The 27841-nt window shown below is 44.7% G+C and overlaps 2 protein-coding genes across 2 annotated transcripts; both read left to right on the forward strand.

The window, feature by feature from the left end:
* Window positions 1-9106: 9106 nt before the first annotated feature.
* On the forward strand, window positions 9107-12980 carry LOC142301826 (protein kinase C delta type-like). Its single transcript, XM_075342859.1, has 10 exons — window positions 9107-9462; window positions 9676-9764; window positions 9915-10085; window positions 11120-11211; window positions 11345-11407; window positions 11565-11703; window positions 11814-12005; window positions 12116-12244; window positions 12339-12505; window positions 12699-12980. The coding sequence occupies exons 1-10, from the start codon at window positions 9222-9224 to the stop codon at window positions 12763-12765; spliced, it is 1350 nt and encodes a 449-aa protein (XP_075198974.1). The 5' UTR covers window positions 9107-9221; the 3' UTR covers window positions 12766-12980.
* Window positions 12981-18785: 5805 nt separating this feature from the next.
* LOC142301827 (protein kinase C delta type-like) lies at window positions 18786-22697 on the forward strand. Its single transcript, XM_075342860.1, has 10 exons — window positions 18786-19179; window positions 19393-19481; window positions 19632-19802; window positions 20837-20928; window positions 21062-21124; window positions 21282-21420; window positions 21531-21722; window positions 21833-21961; window positions 22056-22222; window positions 22416-22697. Exons 1-10 carry the CDS (start codon window positions 18939-18941, stop codon window positions 22480-22482), a joined length of 1350 nt encoding a protein of 449 aa, XP_075198975.1. The 5' UTR covers window positions 18786-18938; the 3' UTR covers window positions 22483-22697.
* The last annotated feature ends 5144 nt before the right edge of the window (window positions 22698-27841 follow it).

The raw sequence follows: 27841 nt of genomic DNA on the forward strand, positions 1-27841 counted from the left end.
CTACATGGCAGCAGGTTTACTAGTTCTCCATTGATAATCTCCAATTGATAAACTAGTGCTTTTATTAAAACTACAGCAAGCAGCCCAGTAAGTGACATGTCGCTGGAAGCACTAATTGCTAGATTGTTTGTTTTACTGAAAGGCTGTAAACTTTCAAATAGAGTTCTATGGACAGTTTTACATAGATTTTCAAAGTAAGTACCCTAGATCTATTAAATAATACATAATGCACATGACAGATTCACTTTCAATAGTAAGATAAATACATATCTAGCCATAAAGCTTTGTATATGGTCAATAACATTTCTGAGACAGGATGATACTTATTTGGTATTAATCAAGGTTGCCAACCTAATTTTTTTTCTGGACAACTTATCAAAGTATCTCCTCCTGCCAACATTTTTATGGACAAATTGAAAACCATAATGAACCATAAAGATGATATGTAATATAATATAATGTCTATAGTTCTGAATATCAGTATGAACACATTGCCCTATTTACAGTACATTTTAAAGGGAACCTATCATCTGATTCATGTTGCTCGAACCCCTTCCTCCATCATTGTAGCCATGTGTCCTTCATGCTGAAATGCTCAGAGTAGCAGGTCTCTTCCTATGTGAACAAAACCGTCAATCAACAAGTTCAGCACAGGGAGAATCTGCTGGGTACGGGGCTCAGACTGGGCTTCTGAGATACATAGTAACTAGACAACTTTAAAATATGTTCTCTGACAAGCAGCAGCACTTTACAGGAAAGCACACACAGCTGCAACAGCACAGAAAAATCTGATTCCAGTAGTTAGGGCACCGTAGGTTCCCTACAAAAAAAACTAATATAATCACAATATTTGTCACTTATACTCCAGCTTAAAAAATCAAATACTTTTACATCATGGAGCTGGTCATGGTGTTTGGAGCTGGCTCAAGAGCAGAGCCTGCTTCATACAGGGCAGGTCCGGTTATATTAGGTAGCTGATGTCAGCCTCTAAGAGCAGTGATCAGCACTACATGTTCATTTGAGATGTAAGGTGTCACGATTCCTCTGTGCTGAGCATCTTGCACACTAGGAGATGCTCTGCTGTGCTTTCCTGGACTACTGAGCTGGCAGTGACACGATTCCTCTGTGCAGAACATCTTGCACATTAGTGTGTCGCCCACCTGCAGCGGTCACCCCAAGGACACCGCTCCACCTTCAGGGACGCCACGGGGTCTACACTTTGGGTATATCTGGCTAAAAGTATGTCAGGTTTATTTACATGGGAGTCGTGACGCCACTCACAGTTCGCGGTCAAGGTTATGAGTGACCGCCACTGCAGGTTTAACGAGCGTCTGGGGCTGATGGAGTCTGCAGTCGGATGGTGTGGCCTCCCGTGAGTGAAGCTGGCCCCAGGGGTTCGGGTGTGTAGTACAACAGGTCCCAGAATAATCAGTCTGAGTCCAAGATGTCTTTCAACTTGTTTACTCACTTTTGATGTTGTGTGAGGTACCCAGGCGATGCTGAGATAAACCAGGAGGAACCAGGTATCCTTTAGGCCGGTCTAAGGGTAACCGTTAACTCACCTTCCTAGCACTTCTTGTTTCGAATAACCCCTGACTTGAAGTACCGTGGGATTCATCCAGGGAAGTTGCTACTACCTTTTCTCCCCTTTTTGGACCATTTGCCGGCAGCGTGGACCAAGGAAGATGGCTCCAGGCTCGATCCCCCTTATGGGCCCCCTTGTTGCTGCTGAGGCTCGGACTCTAGTTGTTTGGTGTGGGACTTGTGGTTCCCCTCACCGGCAGGTTTAGCAGATTAATAAATGGATGTCTACTCTAGGGACCTGTTCCCCGTGCGTGCCTAGTCACCAGGAGTCTCCGTACACGACCAGCTGACTTCCTCAGCGTCTTGCTGGCAACCGTTCTCCCCCGCTAACGGCTACTACATGTGCAGGGTCTGACTAGCAAGTCAGCGCGCGTCTCTCCTCCAGCAACCCTCCTTTTGCGCCTACCGCTCTCAGACTGACTAGCTCCTCCTACTTTCCTTACAGCCGCTGCTACCTTAGCTTCCAGCCCCTCCCCTACACCCCTAGATGAGATGTGGAGGCAAGCCCCCTCTTGGGTCTGCCCAAGGGTCCCCTCTAAGGTATAGGCGACCTGGTTGCTATGTGTCTGTGCGTACACACCCTACCCAGCCTTCAGGATTACCTGGAAGCACTGTCCAAGCATGGGTGCAGTACTCAGTGGTGCCTGACCAGGTCAGGGGCGCAACATTAGGATATGCTCTGATGTGTTTTCCTGAACACTGAGCTGGCAGGTTGATTGACAGTACAGGAGTTCATGCAGGTTCTGGGAGGCACTGATTACTCAGATGTTCCATCTTCCTGGTTATTGCTCTGCTTCTTTACTGAGCATGTACCAGTCGTGCATTCTGGTTCTGTGGTTGTGCTGTTGGCCTGTGTTTCTGCATGTGTTCTGATCTTTGTTTCTTGACCCTGGACCTCTGTTTGACTCCTCTCTGCCCACTCCCTGTTCTTGTCGTTACCTCCTGGCTTTGGATCTCAGACCGTTACCTTACCACGTCTCTGTCTTCTCCTTAAATTTATTATGTATCCTCCTGGAATTCTGACCATCGGATTGTGACCCGACTACACTTCTATGTGTCTATGTGTCCATACGTGTCTCCTGTTACCTGACCTCGGCTTGCCTGACTACTCTTCCGTCTGTACTATCCGTAAGTAGTGACTTGCATTACAAAAGGAATGTCTACCATATGTGCCGGCACATAAAACAAAAGTCATAAATGTTGACATGATATATTGCTGATGGTGGCGCATGGTTTTGGCGCCAAATAATAACACAAAAACAAAAACAATGATGAACTTAAAACCTTAAATATTCTCAGTCATCCGTACTAATGCATTAAGTCTACAAAACAGAGCACAATTTTCCTGCAGTCTGTCTTTTGTCTCCAGTCAAGAACTGCAGGTTGAGAAGAACAGTGGATGAGGTTAGAAAACTATGATCTTTCCTGAACTTTTAAAACATAGATAAATATAGATAGACATCTGTCTAGTGCTATGAGGCTGCAGACTGTGGTTTGGAAAATCAGATATTGGACAGATTGTATTTTACTTGCGTTGTTCTATTATTTTCCCTTGTAGAACTCATCTCTTATTTTACTGAGCTAGCTCATCATTCAGATTAGCTAAACATGCAATGGCTGCAGTAAATGTGAGGACCACGTCTACCTTCTACTTTGAGACTTCCTAAATTGATCACACAACAATGATTGATTCTTGTAGACCTAATAAACTGAAGATTTGCTCACTGCTCCCTTATGAACTGTGCCAATGGTATAATTTTAAAGGATGGGGTAATAATATTTTTACTACACTGAAATCTATATTTTCTATGCCATTCAGTATGTATGGACAGTGAAAAATTATCAATGTGTTTTTGCTCATAGTAGGAGAAAATGTGCCAAGTTGAGTTCTGAATAGATGTCTGGCCATCAGCTGACCAGTATCCTAGAACAATTCTTGTTCAATAACCTGTATGTGGTTGACAATATGAAACATATATTTTTGCATTGCATTGTGTTGTGTTAGCCATTGTTGTGATATACACTACACCATTGTTGTGATATACACTACTCACAAAAAGACACATTAAGTGTCACAAAGAGGTTTTTGCAAGAATTGACTGGTACATCCTTTGTTGCTTCTCTCCGGTTACCGTGGGCTCCAACAGCGAGCCCATGGTATTCCCTACACATGTCTGCTGATATGAACAGCAGACATGTGCAACTAACAGGCGTGGGTGGATCCAAGATCCACCCGCACCTGTGAACCCCTTAGATCACGCTGTCAAACACTGACAACGCGATTTAAAGGGCCGCAGCGGGGATCACGCTATCCCCGGTCACCATCGGCGTCAGCGTGACTCGATCACGGAGCGGCAATATGTTGTCACTGTAGCATGAAGTCAGCTGATAACCCCTGACGCTATCATGACTCACTTTCTGTGAGAGCCCACAGAGTGTTGGCACTCACAGGCGATGAGCATTTCTCCAGATCATAGCGATTAGAGAGTGTAGCCATAAAGTCCCCTAGGAAATCAAAATAAAATTTTAAAAAAAGTTTTCAAAAATAAAAAAAATCTAAAAGTTCAAATCATCCCCCTTTAGCCCCATTGAAAATAAAACAAAAAAATAAATGATAATAAACATATTTGGTAGTGCCGAGTTCAAAAATGCCCAATTCATCAAAATATAAACTCAATTAGTCTGACTGGTAAATGGCGTGGTGAGAAAAAAACTCCAAACCCCAAAATTATGTTTTTTCGTTGCCACAACATTGCATTAAAATACAATAACAGGCGATCAAAACATCTCATCTATGCAAAAATGGTATGATTAAAAACAGCAGCTCAAGATGCAAAAAAATAAGTCATTGCATAGCCCCAGGCCATGAAAAATGAGAACACTACAGGTCTCGGAAAATGGTGACTAAAGCGCAATTCTTTTCTGGACAAACTTCTGAATTTTTTTTTACCACTTAGATAAAAGTAAAAGTATAAATATTTTTGTATCTACGAACCCCTACCGAAGTTAGGCATCACACCGACACATCTATTTTACCATAGAGTGAACATGATGAATAAAAAAACCTCCAAATCCATTTTGGAATTTCACTTTTTTTCACTATTTCTCTGTATTTGGAATTTTTTTCCCAATTATAAGTTCAATATACTATAAAATTAATAGAGTCATTCCAAAGTACAACTCGTCCTGCAAAAAGTAAGCCCTCATATGGCAATATTGATAGAAAAATAGAAATGTTTTGGCTTGCGAAAAAAGGGGAGGAAAAAACAAAAATAAAAAAATGGAAAATCATCCAAGGGTGAAGGGGTTAAAATAAATAGCAATGCATGGATGGAAGGAATAGGACAAAAAAACACATTTCGAACGCTGTCCCGCCTTCTGTCTCAAAGCATGATGGGAAAAATTTCCTAAAAGTCCTATATATCTCAAAAAGCCATTGAACAAAGAGAATTTTAACACATAACAATATGCATAATTAATAAAGCACACGTGAGATAACAAAAAAATCGATTCCACAGCAAACATGAATAGTTCAAGCACGTTAATAATGATACATTATTTCCCTACACAAAATGAGACCATAAGGATATTTAGTACCCAAATGAAAAAATCCAGAAAACCTCTCTCACCAATAACCGTCTTCTAATATCACCCCCTCTTGTTAACCTTTTCAAAACCAAACACCTGATGTGTATTAATTTTGCTATCATGCTCAAAAATAAAGTGGTTTTCAGCAGATGAAATATTCCGACTAAAGGATTCGTTGGTAATACCATTTAAATGATCATTAATGCAGACTTTCAACTTGCGTACAATGCATCCAATGTATAATTTATTTAAAGAGGTACTGTACATGTGATGGCATAGACAACATACTGAGGGTTGCAATTGATATATTGTTTAAAGGGAACCTGTCTAACATGCTGTATATAAGAGCCCAGGCCGATGTGTAGAACGTAAAAATCACTTTATAATACTAACCTAAATGGTCGGTACGGTGCAGACTGGTCAGATGGGTGTCTCCGTTCTCCAGGTCCGGCGCCTCCTCTTTCGGCCATCTTTGTCCTCCTCCTTCTGTAGCCTGGGTGCATAAAGCGTCCTACGTCATGCACTCGCGACAGTCTGCACCGTACCGACTGTTTAAGTATTATAAAGTTATTTTTACATTCTACACAGCGGCCTGGGCTCTTATATAAAGCATTCTAACATGCTATATATAAGAGCCCACTGGTGGTGGCCACAGCTTATAGTCATCAAATCTGGTGACAGGTTCCCTTTAATATTGAATATATGGGATATGCTCACATTATAAAATTGGGTGAGTACAAGTTTTTAATCCTCATTTTAAGAAAAAACTATGTCTGATCCAATAGTTTTTATTAAAATTGGTGCTGGTAACAAAAGAGGGGGATAAAATATTACCAAGTGAAGAAGCCTTTTTTGCAACAATATGACAGCCTTCATTGAGTAGAGAAGCTGAAGTGTCATCCTCAAATATCACCATTAAATATTTATGAACAGTTTGTTTAATCTTACTGAACTGTAAGCTGTATTGTAAAGACAACTAGTTTGGAATTCCCAATGATCCGATTATCTTTGATACACATTTTGTTACAAGTGATCAAATCAGAACTTTTTTTCAGTCAGTGATCTCCTTTCCTTTGTACAAAATCCACCTTGGATAACCGCAATGTATAAAGGCACTTTACACACTACGACATCGCTCAAGCGATCTTGTTGGGGTCACGGAATTTGTGATGCACATCCGGCCGCTTTAGCGATGTCGTTGCGTGTGACACCTATTAGCGATTTTGAATCGTCGCAAAAACGTTCAAAATCGCTAATCGTTCACATGCCCCCCTATTCCCAATTATCGTTGCAGCTGCGTGTACGATGTAGTTCGTCGTTCCTGCGGCAGCACACATCGCTATGTGTGACACCGCAGGAACGAGGAACCTCACATTACCTGGAGCTGCCGGCAATGCGGAAGGAAGGAGGTGGGCGGGATGTTACGTCCCGCTCATCTCCGCCTATTGGGCGCCTGCTTAGTGACGTCACTGTGACGCCAAACGAACCGCCCCCTTAGAAAGGAGGCGGTTCGCCGGTCACAGCGACGTCGCTAGGCAGGTAAGTCCGTGTGACGGGTCTGAGCGATGTTGTGCGCCACGGGCAGCGATTTGCCTGTGTCGCACAACCGATGGGGGCGGGTAACGATATCGCAGCATGTAAAGCGGCCTTTAGTCTGTGATAAGATGCTTCAATTTCAGAGGCAGTATTAGAGTGATTGCTATTATTTCTGACTATTCTGGTAAATTCTCCCACAGATATAGCATGAGATACGTGCTTAGGGTGACCACTAGAAAAATGCATAATTGTGTTACCAGCCATTGGTTTCCGAAATATGGAGGAGGCAACTATTTTTCATGAGGTACAGGTTAGTTGTAAATCAAGAAAAGAAATAATATGTGAATTACAAGAAACAGTAAACTGAAGATTATATGAATTGTTTTTAATATATTCAACAAAGTGGGGTATGACAGATTCATCACCTCTCCAGATGAAGAGTATATCGTCCATGAATCTGCCACACCACACCAAATTTGAGACAAAAGGATTGGGGACAGAGTATAGAACACAATGCTTTAAATAGAATATCACCAAACTGGCCAAAGAAGGGGAGAACTTGGATCCTTATGCTGTAAATAAAATACTTCATCAATACAAAAAAACTATGAGTCATGAGAAAAAAAGAAATCTGAATGATGTAATGTTATAAAATAATGAGGAAATGATGAAATAATGACATTTTAAAGCTTCAATGGCAATATGTAAGGGAATGGAGGTGTAAAGTGGCAAGACATCACAACTTATCCAGGTATAATCCTCTGACCATTTTTTATGAGACATATGTTCAAGCATGTCTTTACAAACCCTAATGTAACCCAGTGTACATTGCACTAAAGTTGTGACAAAGAATATTGCCATTCCCCGAGATGTTCTTGTCACGGTGATCAGGGGAAAGTGAGGACCGGGGCTCCTAGACTGGTCCTCAGACTAGGGGGGCCTTGGCTATCCCATATCTCTGAGTTACCTCTGTAAGTGAGGATGTCTGCGCCACCAGCCTGATCCTGCTCCTGACCAGCCCTGATCTAATCCCCCCTCCCTATCCCAGAGGGCCGGGACAGGAATGCGTTAACACCAACAGTGATAGACAAACAGGGGAAACCAAAATACTATCACACAGCACGCGCACACAGAGTTATCAGACAACAAATGATAAGGAAGAAACTAAGGCTGCTTTCACACATCCGGTTTTAGCTGTGCAGCACAATTCGGCTCTTTGCAGAAAAAACGCAACCATTTTTTTTGCCGCCGGTTGCGTTTTTTCCACATAGACTTTCATTAGTGCTGGATTGTGCCGCATGGCCTTGCGTTCGGTCCGTTTTTTGCCGCATGCGGCATATTTAGCCTATGCAGCGGCCAGATGGAACGTTTCCTGGCACGTTTTTTTGTCCGGCAAAAAAAAACACATCGCGCCGCATCCGGCCGATGCGGACCTTTTTCCAATGCATGCTTATAGACGCCGGATGCAGCGCGATGCGACAAACACCGCATCCGGTCGCCGCATGCGTTTTTTTTCCACTGCGCATGCTCAGTAGCCTGCCACAAGCGGCAAAAAACGGACGGGCCGCATGTAAAAAACTTATGCAAAGGATGCGGTTTTGTCGCCGCATCCGTTGCAAAGGTTTTAGAGCCGGATTGGCCTGCTCTGCTAAAACCGGAGGTGTGAAAGCAGCCTAAAGAGCAGGGAGGAAATAATCAGACAACAGGAGGAATGCCACAGCACACCAAGTAACACGCAATAAATCAACAGGGGATTTCTCAGAAAGGCAACTTTAAACTCAATGACGTCCGTGTATAACTATTCCCTCATTTTTGTCCATTTAAACTCTGTTTGTTGAACTACTAACATAAAAGCCTGGCCTGATGAAGACATCTGTCCCACACTGAAACGCGTCACCCATATTCTTTTAATAACTTCTTATGATGATATTTTTTCCTGTCTGTCACACTCAGCAGTGCTTTTATTACCCTCCTATTAATCTTTATACTATTTACATTGCATTATTCAAGCTGAGTGATGAATTGTGTAAAAAAATGTAAAAAAAAAAAAAACAATATTAATTTAAATTCATTTTTTTTGCTTGGAAAAGGTTTTTTTTGGTGTTTTATGGGCTCAAATGGAAACTGATAAATAATAAAGACTTAATAACTGTTGAAGAACACAAACCTCACAGCCAGGCTCAAGTCACTGGTCTCTCTGTGATGTCACTTGACCTTTGACTTTAGTCCCTTTGGGATGTCATGTGACCTTTTAGAATGTGATGATGTCACAATGTGTGATGTCATAGAACAATCATCAGAATGTCGCTGCTGCCTGGATATCGTCCATTTGTTTTCATCACTTAGTGAGTGAAGGCGATTTTTACTTGCGCTTAGAAAATTTTGGTTTTATATAAAATATAATACCGATTACTAGAAGGCCTGTTGGAGGAGCAGTTCCAGGCGCCATCCGGGAGCGCTCTAGAGGTGGACAGGACCTTCCTCAGCCCAGAATTTCATCTATAGAGCTGAATATGGAGAGTTTGAGGAAAAGAAAGGGAGAGAGCATAGATGAGGTGCCAAAAAAAAGAAAAATAGAATCATCAGAGGGTGAAAAAGATGGCACCAACCAAAGCATTATGAAGTCTTCAAAAAGACCTGGAAGCCCGATACAGGAGTGTATCAAGAACAAGAGGAAAAGGGGAGAAGTGATGGTGGACAAAGCTGATGATGGATCCAGCGTGTCCCCCAAAGCTGACACTAAGCAGCTGGCAAGTGAGTGCAGATTTAAGACCCCAAGAGCCAATAGCCCCCAATGTAGTAATTGACAGGATTACGAACCTTTAGATTACCCCCCTTATTATGATGTTTGTGCCTTTTCTCTTTGATACCCCCGTAATATTGTTATACCCCATGTTGTAATTTCTATAGGAGGCCACATTAGCATTATATTGGAATAATACATCTTACTTTTCTTTTCTCCATCAGGGTCAACTCCAGCTGAATCTCCCATCATTGTGACTGGGCTGGAGAGCTTCACCTTCCATAAAATAATTGGAGAGGGTGGATTTGGTAAAGTAAGTATTAGGAAATGTGGTGACGTTTTCCTCATGTGTGTGATGTGGAGCAGTAATATGACTCTAGGAACATCACAGCTTCACATCTTCTCATCATGTCTGACGGCAGGATGGGCTTTTCCTCCAGTTCTAATGCTCTGTATCCTCCAGGTCATGTTGGCCACACATAATACCTGCAAACAAAAAGTGGCAGTGAAGATGGTGAAGAAGAGGCTCCTAATTGAGGACTCAAGAGACGACGTACTGATAGAGCGACAGGTCCTGGAGATGACTAGGAAGAGTCCATTTATTACTCGGGCCTTTTCCACCTTCCAGTCCCAGGTAAGAGGCTGATGATCTAATAGCTCTGCGTCTTCTATATATTCTATCAATGCCAGATCTATATGGCCATCTGTGTACAAAGTTCTTCTAGGTCACTATCATAGTATTACATGCTCTGATATACAACTTTCCCTCAGCACCCAGCTTTCCCATGATATAAGAGCATGGCAAAGCTGGGTGCTGCGGGAAAGATGTATAGCAGAGCATGGAAAATCTAGGTGCTGAGGGAAAGAGCCTCTTTCCCTCAGCACAAATCTTTCCTATCCTATGCTTTTATCCTTGTTCTCCCTCATATATAACTTTCCAAATACTACAATGGACCTCCAAATACTATAATGGCTCCCACATAGCCTTCCATATAGAATCATGGGTCCCACATAACCCTTCATATATTATAATGCAGCCCCCTTAGTCCTTCATATTCTATTATGCAGCCCACATACTGTTTAATGCACCCCCATAGTTAATGTATAAGGTCTCCTTTATATTATATTATACAGCCCCCATACCATTTCATTTACCCCATAGTCCTTCATGTTTTATAATGCACCCCCAAAATCCTTCATATTATATTATGCAGCCCCCATACCATTTAATGCACCCCATAGGCCTCATTGTATTATAATGCACCCCAATAGTCCGCTCCATCCTTCATCATTACTTTGCGCAATGATGGACAAGGGTGCTGGCACTGGGCCCCCCTGACTCCGGGGCCCATAGAGGCTGCGTCGTCTGCTGTTACAGCGCAGCTCCTCTCTCACAGAGAGGAGCCGGCTGCTTCTTTCTTTGCAAGGTGGGCGCAGGGCCCCTAAACCTGCCGCGCCCGGTCACAGTCGTGATCTCTGCGACCGCTATCGTTAAGCCCCTGGCTCTGAGTCTGCTATATATTCTATAAATGTCTGTCTATATGGCCATCTGTGTGCAATGTTCTTCTAGGTCACTACCATAGTATTACATGTATTATAGCATTAACACCAGTGCCCCACATCTAGACTATACCAGTAACACCTATTATCTCCTCTGTTTTATCATAGGACTACGTGTTCTACGTCATGGAATATCTCAGTGGAGGAGACCTTAGAGACTACCTGACACTCAATGCCCCACTTCCCATTTCAGCCACCAGGTAAGACAGAACATGGATATATTAGATGAACATGATGGTTGTCAGGAACAATCCGTCTTTATGTCATTATTAGTCTCGTAGTTTAGTGGTTGAAATGATGGATGTTGTTTGCTTTATCTTATTTGCTCATTAGATTTATTGTAGCTGAGCTGATCTGTGGGCTGCAGTTTCTCCACTCCAGAGGCATCATACACAGGTAGGTTGCAGCACGTCTTCTGTGTAGACATGGTATAAACACTTCTATACCCTCATCCTCATGCCCCCTGTAGACACTTGATATTTCAGGCCATAATACATAATCAGCCTAGCTAATATAACAATTATCACATTTTATAAATTCTTTCCTTTACCAGAGACCTAAAACCAGACAACATTTTACTGGACAGAACCGGTCACTTGAAGATTGCTGATTTCGGTACTGCAGTGATGAACATCTTTGGCGATACAAAGACTTCAGATTTGGTTGGAACCTATATATACAGGGCTCCTGAGGTGAGGAAACATCTACATGTTCCTGAGTGATCACTGTGTACAAGGCTGGACATCTCCATGTCTTCTGCTGTCTGAACAATGTTCTTATTGTCGTTTTCATGTCTTCACAGATTTTTCTAGAGAAGCCCTACAACACAGCAGTGGACTGGTTCTCTGCTGGTGTGGTGATATACGAGATGGCTACTGGCAGCCATCCATTCTATGAAGGTGAATTTGATGAGACCACCATTAAAGCAATAATCAATGATGATCCCGCCTTCCCAAAGAAAATGGATCCCCAACTCAAAGCCATTATTAAGGGGGTGAGTATAAAGACACATCTCAGTAATACAGCGGATATATATAATGAAATACACAATTAAAATGGAGGACGACTGGAGACTGAATAATCTTCTTTATTATATGTTCCCAGCTCTTGGATAAGGACCCAGATAGTCGGCAGAAATTTGTGGACAACATAAGAGATCATCCATTCTTTAAGAAGATCAAATGGACAGATATAGAGGAAGCCAGAGCGTGTCCACCATTCCAGCTACCCTCTGTAAGTAAATGACCCAGAGAATATAGTGGCAGCAGCACATTTCTGTTTGTGTTTCTTCTTTATGAACACTGGTTCTTGTATCTTCTCTTCGCAGCGAGAAGTGATGACATTATATAAAATGAAACATGTCCCGTCCTTCACCAAAGCCATTAAACCACCAATAGCTGAAGAAGATCAAAAACTCTTCTGTGGATTTACGTTTGCCAGTGATGGATGGAAGGTCATAAAACCGATACCAAAACCGGCAAAACCCCATCGCAGGTGAGTCAGTGTAAATGGGATGGGGATAGGGGGGTTTCATAGGCCCCTTCATAACTTTATGGATCTGTCAACAGGGTCTAGTGTGGAATCCATTTGCTTTTAGTCTACAGGTGGTTTCCCCTCATGACAGCCCCATTTCATGTGTCTTATTGGGATATAAGAATCATTTCTAACCTATTATCTCTCCCTCCAGGACATTTAGCAGTATTGTGAAGGACGTCTTCCATGGGATCTGGAGAAGGATAAAACGCTGGAAGTGAACAGCTATGAGAACTGCTGTTCACCGGTTCCTATTCCACCAGTACTAGAAGTATCCTGAGGGCCGTGACCTACAGTGTAGCCATATCCACTCCTCTGCCCTGCCATAATCAGGGCTAGGGGTTGCAGCTGCATCTGCAGTGTCTGAATAATAGAAGAAGCTGGAGACCATGAAAATCCTACCAGGAGTCAGTAATATGACCACGGACCAGCATTTCTGGATGACATGTTGCCTCATGCCCCCAGGGAAGGGCACTTATCCTTAGGCCATGGTTCCCTAGAGGTTTCCCCCACAGGGGGTTTTTCCTCTCCTGAGTGTCGATGGATAAACACAACACGAAATTGGCAACGTATCGTCCTCTGCCCTTGGTGGAGCTCACACCACTAGTGGTACAGAGGAACCTAAGATTATTTTTACCAGTAATAAACTGGACCATTCACTATCATGTACTGTATTAGTAGATTTATTTTGTATCTCCATGGATAGGTATTTTACAATCACCTGCTTCAGAGCATAGGGAGCATGTAATGTGGTGATAACTTGCATTCACTTTTCATTGGTATTATTTTTGGATACAGCAGACATTTTGGTTAATTTTCAATCTGTTTTTGGAGGGCGGGAGGAAGAAAGAAATGCCTTACTGGTACATTGTTTGAGTTTTTTATATTATTAATTACTCATGAGAAATAATGTCAACATTTTATAGTTCTGAGAAAACCGGATTAGAACAGATAAAAAGACCATATTAACAATTGGCAAAAAACTATACCCAATAGCACATACTTTAAAAGAACCTGAGAGAAAAAAGGGCAATAATAGTCAAGGCCAAAATAGAAAACATGAAATATATACCAGTAACTACCTCATTGTAAAAATAAAAAATAATTTATTCATACATATCTCACAGCAAGAGGGAAAAATAGACAAGTCATCAAAATTACATATTGTTAGGTCCGGGTGATGGTGGATCCTCTGGGCCGTACACCGGACTCCCCCAGTGAAGCAACCTGGAGCTAACCCCTATACAGGGACTGTCCAGTCACCCCACCAGAGGGCCTAGGTACACGGTAGCTGGAGTACTAGCGGGACCGGGGTAGCGTTCTTCAAGGAACGGGTAGAATGGAGTCTTTGGAGCAACAGAGTTCTTGGAGACAATTACTGGAGTCCGGTACGGGTGCCGGTTAGGATGCTCAGGCGGGATCCGGGTTAGCTGGGTGTGACGGTGAGGCAGCCGGGTGAAGTCAGGTATCACAGACGGGCACAGGCTGATGTATGGTGGTGGGATTCCCTGCCGACGGACACCGGAGCACCTCCCGGATTCAGGAGCCGGTTACGGAGGCAGAGCAGACTCTATAGAAGAGACAAAGTTAGCACATGCACAGCACATGGGGACCTGGACCCCTAGCTTGCAGAACTCGACGAACAGGCAACGCCCCCATGGCAGGAAGATCCGTATATACCCTACACCTGATTTAAGCAATATCCTGTTTCCGGACACTGGCCCTTTAAGAGGAGGTCAATGACCGCGCGCGTGTCCTAATTCGCATGCGCGATGCCCGAGTGCCGGAGACCAGTGCAGGAAGCGGTGCAGAGGATGCAGGGGAGCCCGTGTGTTTGTCCTGGGTCGCAGAGGAACGCCGGGAGCGGAGAGCAGGGAGCATGGGGGACGCAGAGGAGAAGGAGCGGGCTGTGCAGTCGCGGGCTGAGAGAACAGGGACCGGAGCGGTGAGTGGGAGATGGCGTTGGGGCCCGGGAAGCGTGACACATATACATAATGACCGAGTGAAAAAGGGAGAGCCCTAAGAAAAACACACTACACAGGGGACCCCATAGAGTGAGCTACTGCTCTATAGGGGTCCCTATAGGGATCCCCTGTGCAGTGTTTTTCTTAGGGGCTCTCCCTTTTTCACTTGGTGATTATGTACATGTAATTTTGATGAATTGTCTATTTTTCCCTCTTGCCGTTATTATTGCCCTTTTTTCTCATGGTTTTCTATATTATAGTTCTGGTTATTACAGCACATTGGTACTATTGACATAGTTAGAGGCAGGTGGAAGGTCCTTAAAAATGATTACAAGCAAGTACCCCTAAGAGATCTTTCAAGTTTTTAGAATGCTGTATATAAGAGCTCACTAGTGGTGGCCGGAGCTTATAGTCACCAAATCTGCTGTCAGGTTCCCTTTAAGATTGAATGAATGGATGGGATATGCTCACATTATAAAATTGGGTGAGTACAAGTTTAACCTTTATTTAATCCTCATTTAAAAAAAAACAAAAAAAAAAACAAACTATGTCTGATCCAATAAATTGGTGCTGGTAACAAAAGAGGGGAGTAAAATGTTACCAAGTGAAGGAGCCTTTTTTGCAACAATGTGACAACCTTCATTGAGTAGAGAAGCTGAAGTGTCATCCTCAAATATCACCATTAAATATTTATAAACAGTTTGTTTAATCTTACTGAACTGTAAGCTGTATTGTAAAGACAACTAGTTTGGAATTCCCAATGATCCGATTATTTTTGATATACATTTTGTTAAAGTGATCAAATCAGAACTTTAAAGCTGGGTTTACACACTGCAACATCGCAAACGACATCGCTGTAACGTCACCGGTTTTGTGACGCAATAGCGATGTCGTTTGCGATGTTGCAGTGTGTGAAACACATCAGCGACCTGGCCCCTGCTGTGAAGTTGCTGATCGCTACAAATCGTTCAGGACCATTCTTTGGTCCTTTGTTTCCCGCTGTGCAGCATGATCGCTAGAAAGTCTCAGTGTGTAAAGGGACTTTGCAGCGACTTTGTTAGCGACTTCCTTTCAAAAAGCTGCTTTTCAACGTCCCCAATGACTAGCTAGGTCGTTCTGCAGGTCCGGATCGCTGTTGCGTCGTTGGCCAGGTTTGCCTGTTTGACAGCTCACCAGCGACTCAACAGAGACTTTGGGAGGTCGCTATTGCGTCACAAAACCGGTGACGTTAAGCGATATCACTAGCGATGTTGCAGTGTGTAAACCCAGCTTTTGTCAGTGATCTCCTTTCCTTTGTTCAAAATCCACCTTGGATAACCGGATTTGTAAGGGGTGCTTCACACACAGCGAGATCGCTGCTGAGATCGCTGCTCAGATCGCTGCTGAGATCGCTGCTGAGATCACTGCTGAGATCGCTAGTGAGTCACGGGCTTTGTGACGCAGCAGTGACCTCATTAGCGATCTCGCTGTGTGTGACACTGAGCAGCGATCTGGCCCCTGCTGTGAGATCGCTGCTCGTTACACACAGCCCTGGTTCGTTTTTTTATTGTTGCTCTCCCGCTGATAAGCACACATTGCTGTGTGTGACAGCGAGAGAGCAACAATCCTCAATGTACAGGGAGCAGGAGCCGGCGTCTGACAGCCTGCGGTAAGCTGTAACCAAGGTAAACACCGCGTAACCAAGGTGGTTACCCGATATTTACCTTCGTTACCAGCCTCTGCAGCTCTCACGCTGCCTGTGCTGCCGGCTCCTGCTCCCTGCACACGCTAAGCTAAGCGGTGTGCGCTGGTAACTAAGGTAAACATCGGGTAACCATACCTGATGTTTACCTTAGTTACCAGTGTCCGCAGCTTCCAGCACCGGCTCCGTGCAAGCGCAGCGTCGCTTGCACGTCGCTGCTGGCTGGGGGCTGGTGAGATCTGCCTGTTTGACAGCTCACCAGCGACCATGTAGCGACGCAGCAGCGATCCTGACCAGGTCAGATCACTGGTGGGATCGCTGCTGCGTCGCTAAAGTTTGACGGTACCCTAAGTCTGTGATAAGTTGCTTCAATTTCAGAGGCAGTATTAAAGTGATTGCTATTATTTCTGACTATTCTGGTAAATTCTCCCACAGATATAGCATGAGATACTTGCTTAGGGTGACCACTAGAAAAATGCATAATTGTGTTACCAGCCATTGGCTTCCGAAGTATGGAGGAGGCAACTATTTTTCATGGGGTACCAGTTAGTTGTAAATCAAGAAAAGAAATAATATGTGAATTACAAGAAACAGTAAACTGAAGATTATATGAATTGTTTTTAATATATTCAACAAAGTGTGGTATGACAGATTCATCACCTCTCCAGATGAAGAGTATATCGTCCATGAATCTGCCATACCACACCAAATTTGAGACAAAAGGATTGGGGACAGAGTATAGAACACAATGCTTCAAATAGAATATCACCAAACTGGCCAAAGAAGGGGAGAACGTGGATCCTTATGCTGTAAATAAAATACTTCATCAATACAAAAAAACTATGAGTCATGAGAAAAAAAGAAATCTGAATGATGTAATGTTATAAAATAATGAGGAAATGATGAAATAATGACATTTTAAAGCTTCAATGGCAATATGTAAGGGAATGGAGGTGTAAAGTGACAAGACATCACAACCTATCCAGGTATAAACCTCTGACCATTTTTTATGAGACATATGTTCAAGCATGTCTTTAGAAACCCTAATGTAAACCAGTGTACATTGCACTAAGGTTGTGACAAAGAATATTGCCATTCCCCGAGATGTTCTTGTCACGGTGATCAGGGGAAAGTGAGGACCGGGGCTCCTAGACTGGTCCTCAGACTAGGGGGGCCTTGGCTATCCCATATCTCTGAGTTACCTCTGTAGGTGAGGATGTCTGCGCCACCAGCCTGATCCTGCTCCTGACCAGCCCTGATCTAATCCCCCCTCCCTATCCCAGAGGGCCGGGACAGGAATGCGTTAACACCAACAGTGATAGACAAACAGGGGAAACCAAAATACTATCACACAGCACGCGCACACAGAGTTATCAGACAACAAATGATAAGGAAGAAACTAAGGCTGCTTTCACACATCCGGTTTTAGCTGTGCAGCACAATTCGGCTCTTTGCAGAAAAAACGCAACCATTTTTTTTTGCCGCCGGTTGCGTTTTTTCCACATAGACTTTCATTAGTGCTGGATTGTGCCGCATGGCCTTGCGTTCGGTCCGTTTTTTGCCGCATGCGGCATATTTAGCCTATGCAGCGGCCAGATGGAACGTTTCCTGGCACGTTTTTTTGTCCGGCAAAAAAAAACGCATCGCGCCGCATCCGGCCGATGCGGCGCTTTTTCCAATGCATGCTTATAGACGCCGGATGCAGCGCGATGCGACAAACACCGCATCCGGTCGCCGCATGCGTTTTTTTTCCACTGCGCATGCTCAGTAGCCTGTCACAAGCGGCAAAAAACGGACGGGCCGCATGTAAAAAACTTATGCAAAGGATGCGGTTTTGTCGCCGCATCCGTTACAAAGGTTTTAGAGCCGGATTGGCCTGCTCTGCTAAAACCGGAGGTGTGAAAGCAGCCTAAAGAGCAGGGAGGAATTATTCAGACAACAGGAGGAATGCCACAGCACACCAAGTAACACGCAATAAATCAACAGGGGATTTCTCAGAAAGGCAACTTTAAACTCAATGACGTCCGTGTATAACTATTCCCTCATTTTTGTCCATTTAAACTCTGTTTGTTGAACTACTAACATAAAAGCCTGGCCTGATGAAGACATCTGTCCCACACTGAAACGCGTCACCCATATTCTTTTAATAACTTCTTATGATGATATTTTTTCCTGTCTGTCACACTCAGCAGTGCTTTTATTACCCTCCTATTAATCTTTATACTATTTACATTGCATTATTCAAGCTGAGTGATGAATCGTGTAAAAAAATGTAAAAAAAAAAAAAACAATATTAATTTAAATTCATTTTTTTTGCTTGGAAAAGTTTTTTTTTGGTGTTTTATGGGCTCAAATGGAAACTGATAAATAATAAAGACTTAATAACTGTTGAAGAACACAAACCTCACAGCCAGGCTCAAGTCACTGGTCTCTCTGTGATGTCACTTGACCTTTGACTTTAGTCCCTTTGGGATGTCATGTGACCTTTTAGAATGTGATGATGTCACAATGTGTGATGTCATAGAACAATCATCAGAATGTCGCTGCTGCCTGGATATTGTCCATTTGTTTTCATCACTTAGTGAGTGAAGGCGATTTTTACTTGCGCTTAGAAAATTTTGGTTTTATATAAAATATAATACCGATTACTAGAAGGCCTGTTGGAGGAGCAGTTCCAGGCGCCATCCGGGAGCACTCTAGAGGTGGACAGGACCTTCCTCAGCCCAGAATTTCATCTATAGAGCTGAATATGGAGAGTTTGAGGAAAAGAAAGGGAGAGAGCATAGATGAGGTGCCAAAAAAAAGAAAAATAGAATCATCAGAGGGTGAAAAAGATGGCACCAACCAAAGCATTATGAAGTCTTCAAAAAGACCTGGAAGCCCGATACAGGAGTGTATCGAGAACAAGAGGAAAAGGGGAGAAGTGATGGTGGACAAAGCTGATGATGGATCCAGCGTGTCCCCCAAAGCTGACACTAAGCAGCTGGCAAGTGAGTGCAGATTTAAGACCCCAAGAGCCAATAGCCCCCAATGTAGTAATTGACAGGATTACGAACCTTTAGATTACCCCCCTTATTATGATGTTTGTGCCTTTTCTCTTTGATACCCCCGTAATATTGTTATACCCCATGTTGTAATTTCTATAGGAGGCCACATTAGCATTATATTGGAATAATACATCTTACTTTTCTTTTCTCCATCAGGGTCAACTCCAGCTGAATCTCCCATCATTGTGACTGGGCTGGAGAGCTTCACCTTCCATAAAATAATTGGAGAGGGTGGATTTGGTAAAGTAAGTATTAGGAAATGTGGTGACGTTTTCCTCATGTGTGTGATGTGGAGCAGTAATATGACTCTAGGAACATCACAGCTTCACATCTTCTCATCATGTCTGACGGCAGGATGGGCTTTTCCTCCAGTTCTAATGCTCTGTATCCTCCAGGTCATGTTGGCCACACATAATACCTGCAAACAAAAAGTGGCAGTGAAGATGGTGAAGAAGAGGCTCCTAATTGAGGACTCAAGAGACGACGTACTGATAGAGCGACAGGTCCTGGAGATGACTAGGAAGAGTCCATTTATTACTCGGGCCTTTTCCACCTTCCAGTCCCAGGTAAGAGGCTGATGATCTAATAGCTCTGCGTCTTCTATATATTCTATCAATGCCAGATCTATATGGCCATCTGTGTACAAAGTTCTTCTAGGTCACTATCATAGTATTACATGCTCTGATATACAACTTTCCCTCAGCACCCAGCTTTCCCATGATATAAGAGCATGGCAAAGCTGGGTGCTGCGGGAAAGATGTATAGCAGAGCATGGAAAATCTAGGTGCTGAGGGAAAGAGCCTCTTTCCCTCAGCACAAATCTTTCCTATCCTATGCTTTTATCCTTGTTCTCCCTCATATATAACTTTCCAAATACTACAATGGACCTCCAAATACTATAATGGCTCCCACATAGCCTTCCATATAGAATCATGGGTCCCACATAACCCTTCATATATTATAATGCAGCCCCCTTAGTCCTTCATATTCTATTATGCAGCCCACATACTGTTTAATGCACCCCCATAGTTAATGTATAAGGTCTCCTTTATATTATATTATACAGCCCCCATACCATTTCATTTACCCCATAGTCCTTCATGTTTTATAATGCACCCCCAAAATCCTTCATATTATATTATGCAGCCCCCATACCATTTAATGCACCCCATAGGCCTCATTGTATTATAATGCACCCCAATAGTCCGCTCCATCCTTCATCATTACTTTGCGCAATGATGGACAAGGGTGCTGGCACTGGGCCCCCCTGACTCCGGGGCCCATAGAGGCTGCGTCGTCTGCTGTTACAGCGCAGCTCCTCTCTCACAGAGAGGAGCCGGCTGCTTCTTTCTTTGCAAGGTGGGCGCAGGGCCCCTAAACCTGCCGCGCCCGGTCACAGTCGTGATCTCTGCGACCGCTATCGTTAAGCCCCTGGCTCTGAGTCTGCTATATATTCTATAAATGTCTGTCTATATGGCCATCTGTGTGCAATGTTCTTCTAGGTCACTACCATAGTATTACATGTATTATAGCATTAACACCAGTGCCCCACATCTAGACTATACCAGTAACACCTATTATCTCCTCTGTTTTATCATAGGACTACGTGTTCTACGTCATGGAATATCTCAGTGGAGGAGACCTTAGAGACTACCTGACACTCAATGCCCCACTTCCCATTTCAGCCACCAGGTAAGACAGAACATGGATATATTAGATGAACATGATGGTTGTCAGGAACAATCCGTCTTTATGTCATTATTAGTCTCGTAGTTTAGTGGTTGAAATGATGGATGTTGTTTGCTTTATCTTATTTGCTCATTAGATTTATTGTAGCTGAGCTGATCTGTGGGCTGCAGTTTCTCCACTCCAGAGGCATCATACACAGGTAGGTTGCAGCACGTCTTCTGTGTAGACATGGTATAAACACTTCTATACCCTCATCCTCATGCCCCCTGTAGACACTTGATATTTCAGGCCATAATACATAATCAGCCTAGCTAATATAACAATTATCACATTTTATAAATTCTTTCCTTTACCAGAGACCTAAAACCAGACAACATTTTACTGGACAGAACCGGTCACTTGAAGATTGCTGATTTCGGTACTGCAGTGATGAACATCTTTGGCGATACAAAGACTTCAGATTTGGTTGGAACCTATATATACAGGGCTCCTGAGGTGAGGAAACATCTACATGTTCCTGAGTGATCACTGTGTACAAGGCTGGACATCTCCATGTCTTCTGCTGTCTGAACAATGTTCTTATTGTCGTTTTCATGTCTTCACAGATTTTTCTAGAGAAGCCCTACAACACAGCAGTGGACTGGTTCTCTGCTGGTGTGGTGATATACGAGATGGCTACTGGCAGCCATCCATTCTATGAAGGTGAATTTGATGAGACCACCATTAAAGCAATAATCAATGATGATCCCGCCTTCCCAAAGAAAATGGATCCCCAACTCAAAGCCATTATTAAGGGGGTGAGTATAAAGACACATCTCAGTAATACAGCGGATATATATAATGAAATACACAATTAAAATGGAGGACGACTGGAGACTGAATAATCTTCTTTATTATATGTTCCCAGCTCTTGGATAAGGACCCAGATAGTCGGCAGAAATTTGTGGACAACATAAGAGATCATCCATTCTTTAAGAAGATCAAATGGACAGATATAGAGGAAGCCAGAGCGTGTCCACCATTCCAGCTACCCTCTGTAAGTAAATGACCCAGAGAATATAGTGGCAGCAGCACATTTCTGTTTGTGTTTCTTCTTTATGAACACTGGTTCTTGTATCTTCTCTTCGCAGCGAGAAGTGATGACATTATATAAAATGAAACATGTCCCGTCCTTCACCAAAGCCATTAAACCACCAATAGCTGAAGAAGATCAAAAACTCTTCTGTGGATTTACGTTTGCCAGTGATGGATGGAAGGTCATAAAACCGATACCAAAACCGGCAAAACCCCATCGCAGGTGAGTCAGTGTAAATGGGATGGGGATAGGGGGGTTTCATAGGCCCCTTCATAACTTTATGGATCTGTCAACAGGGTCTAGTGTGGAATCCATTTGCTTTTAGTCTACAGGTGGTTTCCCCTCATGACAGCCCCATTTCATGTGTCTTATTGGGATATAAGAATCATTTCTAACCTATTATCTCTCCCTCCAGGACATTTAGCAGTATTGTGAAGGACGTCTTCCATGGGATCTGGAGAAGGATAAAACGCTGGAAGTGAACAGCTATGAGAACTGCTGTTCACCGGTTCCTATTCCACCAGTACTAGAAGTATCCTGAGGGCCGTGACCTACAGTGTAGCCATATCCACTCCTCTGCCCTGCCATAATCAGGGCTAGGGGTTGCAGCTGCATCTGCAGTGTCTGAATAATAGAAGAAGCTGGAGACCATGAAAATCCTACCAGGAGTCAGTAATATGACCACGGACCAGCATTTCTGGATGACATGTTGCCTCATGCCCCCAGGGAAGGGCACTTATCCTTAGGCCATGGTTCCCTAGAGGTTTCCCCCACAGGGGGTTTTTCCTCTCCTGAGTGTCGATGGATAAACACAACACGAAATTGGCAACGTATCGTCCTCTGCCCTTGGTGGAGCTCACACCACTAGTGGTACAGAGGAACCTAAGATTATTTTTACCAGTAATAAACTGGACCATTCACTATCATGTACTGTATTAGTAGATTTATTTTGTATCTCCATGGATAGGTATTTTACAATCACCTGCTTCAGAGCATAGGGAGCATGTAATGTGGTGATAACTTGCATTCACTTTTCATTGGTATTATTTTTGGATACAGCAGACATTTTGGTTAATTTTCAATCTGTTTTTGGAGGGCGGGAGGAAGAAAGAAATGCCTTACTGGTACATTGTTTGAGTTTTTTATATTATTAATTACTCATGAGAAATAATGTCAACATTTTATAGTTCTGAGAAAACCGGATTAGAACAGATAAAAAGACCATATTAACAATTGGCAAAAAACTATACCCAATAGCACATACTTTAAAAGAACCTGAGAGAAAAAAGGGCAATAATAGTCAAGGCCAAAATAGAAAACATGAAATATATACCAGTAACTACCTCATTGTAAAAATAAAAAATAATTTATTCATACATATCTCACAGCAAGAGGGAAAAATAGACAAGTCATCAAAATTACATATTGTTAGGTCCGGGTGATGGTGGATCCTCTGGGCCGTACACCGGACTCCCCCAGTGAAGCAACCTGGAGCTAACCCCTATACAGGGACTGTCCAGTCACCCCACCAGAGGGCCTAGGTACACGGTAGCTGGAGTACTAGCGGGACCGGGGTAGCGTTCTTCAAGGAACGGGTAGAATGGAGTCTTTGGAGCAACAGAGTTCTTGGAGACAATTACTGGAGTCCGGTACGGGTGCCGGTTAGGATGCTCAGGCGGGATCCGGGTTAGCTGGGTGTGACGGTGAGGCAGCCGGGTGAAGTCAGGTATCACAGACGGGCACAGGCTGATGTATGGTGGTGGGATTCCCTGCCGACGGACACCGGAGCACCTCCCGGATTCAGGAGCCGGTTACGGAGGCAGAGCAGACTCTATAGAAGAGACAAAGTTAGCACATGCACAGCACATGGGGACCTGGACCCCTAGCTTGCAGAACTCGACGAACAGGCAACGCCCCCATGGCAGGAAGATCCGTATATACCCTAGACCTGATTTAAGCAATATCCTGTTTCCGGACACTGGCCCTTTAAGAGGAGGTCAATGACCGCGCGCGTGTCCTAATTCGCATGCGCGATGCCCGAGTGCCGGAGACCAGTGCAGGAAGCGGTGCAGAGGATGCAGGGGAGCCCGTGTGTTTGTCCTGGGTCGCAGAGGAACGCCGGGAGCGGAGAGCAGGGAGCATGGGGGACGCAGAGGAGAAGGAGCGGGCTGTGCAGTCGCGGGCTGAGAGAACAGGGACCGGAGCGGTGAGTGGGAGATGGCGTTGGGGCCCGGGAAGCGTGACACATATACATAATGACCGAGTGAAAAAGGGAGAGCCCTAAGAAAAACACACTACACAGGGGACCCCATAGAGTGAGCTACTGCTCTATAGGGGTCCCTATAGGGATCCCCTGTGCAGTGTTTTTCTTAGGGGCTCTCCCTTTTTCACTTGGTGATTATGTACATGTAATTTTGATGAATTGTCTATTTTTCCCTCTTGCCGTTATTATTGCCCTTTTTTCTCATGGTTTTCTATATTATAGTTCTGGTTATTACAGCACATTGGTACTATTGACATAGTTAGAGGCAGGTGGAAGGTCCTTAAAAATGATTACAAGCAAGTACCCCTAAGAGATCTTTCAAGTTTTTAGAATGCTGTATATAAGAGCTCACTAGTGGTGGCCGGAGCTTATAGTCACCAAATCTGCTGTCAGGTTCCCTTTAAGATTGAATGAATGGATGGGATATGCTCACATTATAAAATTGGGTGAGTACAAGTTTAACCTTTATTTAATCCTCATTTAAAAAAAAACAAAAAAAAAACAAACTATGTCTGATCCAATAAATTGGTGCTGGTAACAAAAGAGGGGAGTAAAATGTTACCAAGTGAAGGAGCCTTTTTTGCAACAATGTGACAACCTTCATTGAGTAGAGAAGCTGAAGTGTCATCCTCAAATATCACCATTAAATATTTATAAACAGTTTGTTTAATCTTACTGAACTGTAAGCTGTATTGTAAAGACAACTAGTTTGGAATTCCCAATGATCCGATTATTTTTGATATACATTTTGTTAAAGTGATCAAATCAGAACTTTAAAGCTGGGTTTACACACTGCAACATCGCAAACGACATCGCTGTAACGTCACCGGTTTTGTGACGCAATAGCGATGTCGTTTGCGATGTTGCAGTGTGTGAAACACATCAGCGACCTGGCCCCTGCTGTGAAGTTGCTGATCGCTACAAATCGTTCAGGACCATTCTTTGGTCCTTTGTTTCCCGCTGTGCAGCATGATCGCTAGAAAGTCTCAGTGTGTAAAGGGACTTTGCAGCGACTTTGTTAGCGACTTCCTTTCAAAAAGCTGCTTTTCAACGTCCCCAATGACTAGCTAGGTCGTTCTGCAGGTCCGGATCGCTGTTGCGTCGTTGGCCAGGTTTGCCTGTTTGACAGCTCACCAGCGACTCAACAGAGACTTTGGGAGGTCGCTATTGCGTCACAAAACCGGTGACGTTAAGCGATATCACTAGCGATGTTGCAGTGTGTAAACCCAGCTTTTGTCAGTGATCTCCTTTCCTTTGTTCAAAATCCACCTTGGATAACCGGATTTGTAAGGGGTGCTTCACACACAGCGAGATCGCTGCTGAGATCGCTGCTCAGATCGCTGCTGAGATCGCTGCTGAGATCACTGCTGAGATCGCTAGTGAGTCACGGGCTTTGTGACGCAGCAGTGACCTCATTAGCGATCTCGCTGTGTGTGACACTGAGCAGCGATCTGGCCCCTGCTGTGAGATCGCTGCTCGTTACACACAGCCCTGGTTCGTTTTTTTATTGTTGCTCTCCCGCTGATAAGCACACATTGCTGTGTGTGACAGCGAGAGAGCAACAATCCTCAATGTACAGGGAGCAGGAGCCGGCGTCTGACAGCCTGCGGTAAGCTGTAACCAAGGTAAACACCGCGTAACCAAGGTGGTTACCCGATATTTACCTTCGTTACCAGCCTCTGCAGCTCTCACGCTGCCTGTGCTGCCGGCTCCTGCTCCCTGCACACGCTAAGCTAAGCGGTGTGCGCTGGTAACTAAGGTAAACATCGGGTAACCATACCTGATGTTTACCTTAGTTACCAGTGTCCGCAGCTTCCAGCACCGGCTCCGTGCAAGCGCAGCGTCGCTTGCACGTCGCTGCTGGCTGGGGGGCTGGTGAGATCTGCCTGTTTGACAGCTCACCAGCGACCATGTAGCGACGCAGCAGCGATCCTGACCAGGTCAGATCACTGGTGGGATCGCTGCTGCGTCGCTAAAGTTTGACGGTACCCTAAGTCTGTGATAAGTTGCTTCAATTTCAGAGGCAGTATTAAAGTGATTGCTATTATTTCTGACTATTCTGGTAAATTCTCCCACAGATATAGCATGAGATACTTGCTTAGGGTGACCACTAGAAAAATGCATAATTGTGTTACCAGCCATTGGCTTCCGAAGTATGGAGGAGGCAACTATTTTTCATGGGGTACCAGTTAGTTGTAAATCAAGAAAAGAAATAATATGTGAATTACAAGAAACAGTAAACTGAAGATTATATGAATTGTTTTTAATATATTCAACAAAGTGTGGTATGACAGATTCATCACCTCTCCAGATGAAGAGTATATCGTCCATGAATCTGCCATACCACACCAAATTTGAGACAAAAGGATTGGGGACAGAGTATAGAACACAATGCTTCAAATAGAATATCACCAAACTGGCCAAAGAAGGGGAGAACGTGGATCCTTATGCTGTAAATAAAATACTTCATCAATACAAAAAAACTATGAGTCATGAGAAAAAAAGAAATCTGAATGATGTAATGTTATAAAATAATGAGGAAATGATGAAATAATGACATTTTAAAGCTTCAATGGCAATATGTAAGGGGGGGGGGGGGGGGGGGGGGGGGGGGGGGGGGGGGGGGGGGGGGGGGGGGGGGGGGGGGGGGGGGGGGGGGGGGGGGGGTGGGGGGGGGGGGGGGGGGGGGGGGGGGGGGGGGGGGGGGGGGGGGGGGGGGGGGGGGGGGGGGGGGGGGGGGGGGGGGGAGGGGGGGGGGGGGGGGGGGGGGGGGGGGGGGGGGGGGGGGGGGGGGGGGGGGGGGGGGGGGGGGGGGGGGGGGGTGGGGGGGGGGGGGGGGGGGGGGGGGGGGGGTGGGGGGGGGGGGGGGGGGGGGGGGGGGGGGGGGGGGGGGGGGGGGGGGGGGGGGGTGGGGGGGGGGGGGGGGGGGGGGGGTGGGGGGGGGGGGGGGGGGGGGGGGGGGGGGGGGGGGGGGTGGGGGGGGGGGGGGGGTGGGGGGGGGGGGGGGGGGGGGGGGGGGGGGGGGGGGGGGGGGGGGGGGGGGTGGGGGGGGGGGGGGGGGGGGGGGGGGGGGGGGGGGGGGGGGGGGGGGGGGGGGGGAATGGAGGTGTAAAGTGACAAGACATCACAACCTATCCAGGTATAAACCTCTGACCATTTTTTATGAGACATATGTTCAAGCATGTCTTTAGAAACCCTAATGTAAACCAGTGTACATTGCACTAAGGTTGTGACAAAGAATATTGCCATTCCCCGAGATGTTCTTGTCACGGTGATCAGGGGAAAGTGAGGACCGGGGCTCCCTAGACTGGTCCTCAGACTAGGGGGGCCTTGGCTATCCCATATCCTCTGAGTTACCTCTGTAGGTGAGGATGTCTGCGCACACCAGCCTGATCCTGACTCCTGACCCAGCCCTGATCTAATCCCCACCCTCCCCTATCCCAGAGGGCCGGGACAGGAATGCGTTAACACCACAGTGATAGACAAAACAGGGGAAACCAAAATACTATCACACAGCACGCGCACACAGAGTTATCAGACAAAAATGATAAGGAAGAACACTAAGGCTGCCTTTCACA

The sequence above is a fragment of the Anomaloglossus baeobatrachus genome, chromosome 4 (genome assembly GCF_048569485.1).
Source record: "Anomaloglossus baeobatrachus isolate aAnoBae1 chromosome 4, aAnoBae1.hap1, whole genome shotgun sequence".
Taxonomy (NCBI): domain Eukaryota; kingdom Metazoa; phylum Chordata; class Amphibia; order Anura; family Aromobatidae; genus Anomaloglossus; species Anomaloglossus baeobatrachus.

Coding starts and splice junctions, on each gene's coding strand:
- LOC142301826 (XM_075342859.1), top strand. CDS start 9,222: ATGGAGAGTTTGAGGAAAAGAAAGGGAGAGAGCATAGATGAGGTGCCA. Junction 9,765..9,914: donor GAGAGGGTGGATTTGGTAAA/GTAAGTATTAGG, acceptor TGTATCCTCCAG/GTCATGTTGGCCACACATAA. Junction 11,704..11,813: donor ATATATACAGGGCTCCTGAG/GTGAGGAAACAT, acceptor ATGTCTTCACAG/ATTTTTCTAGAGAAGCCCTA.
- LOC142301827 (XM_075342860.1), top strand. CDS start 18,939: ATGGAGAGTTTGAGGAAAAGAAAGGGAGAGAGCATAGATGAGGTGCCA. Junction 20,929..21,061: donor CTTCCCATTTCAGCCACCAG/GTAAGACAGAAC, acceptor TTTGCTCATTAG/ATTTATTGTAGCTGAGCTGA. Junction 21,962..22,055: donor CACCATTCCAGCTACCCTCT/GTAAGTAAATGA, acceptor TTCTCTTCGCAG/CGAGAAGTGATGACATTATA.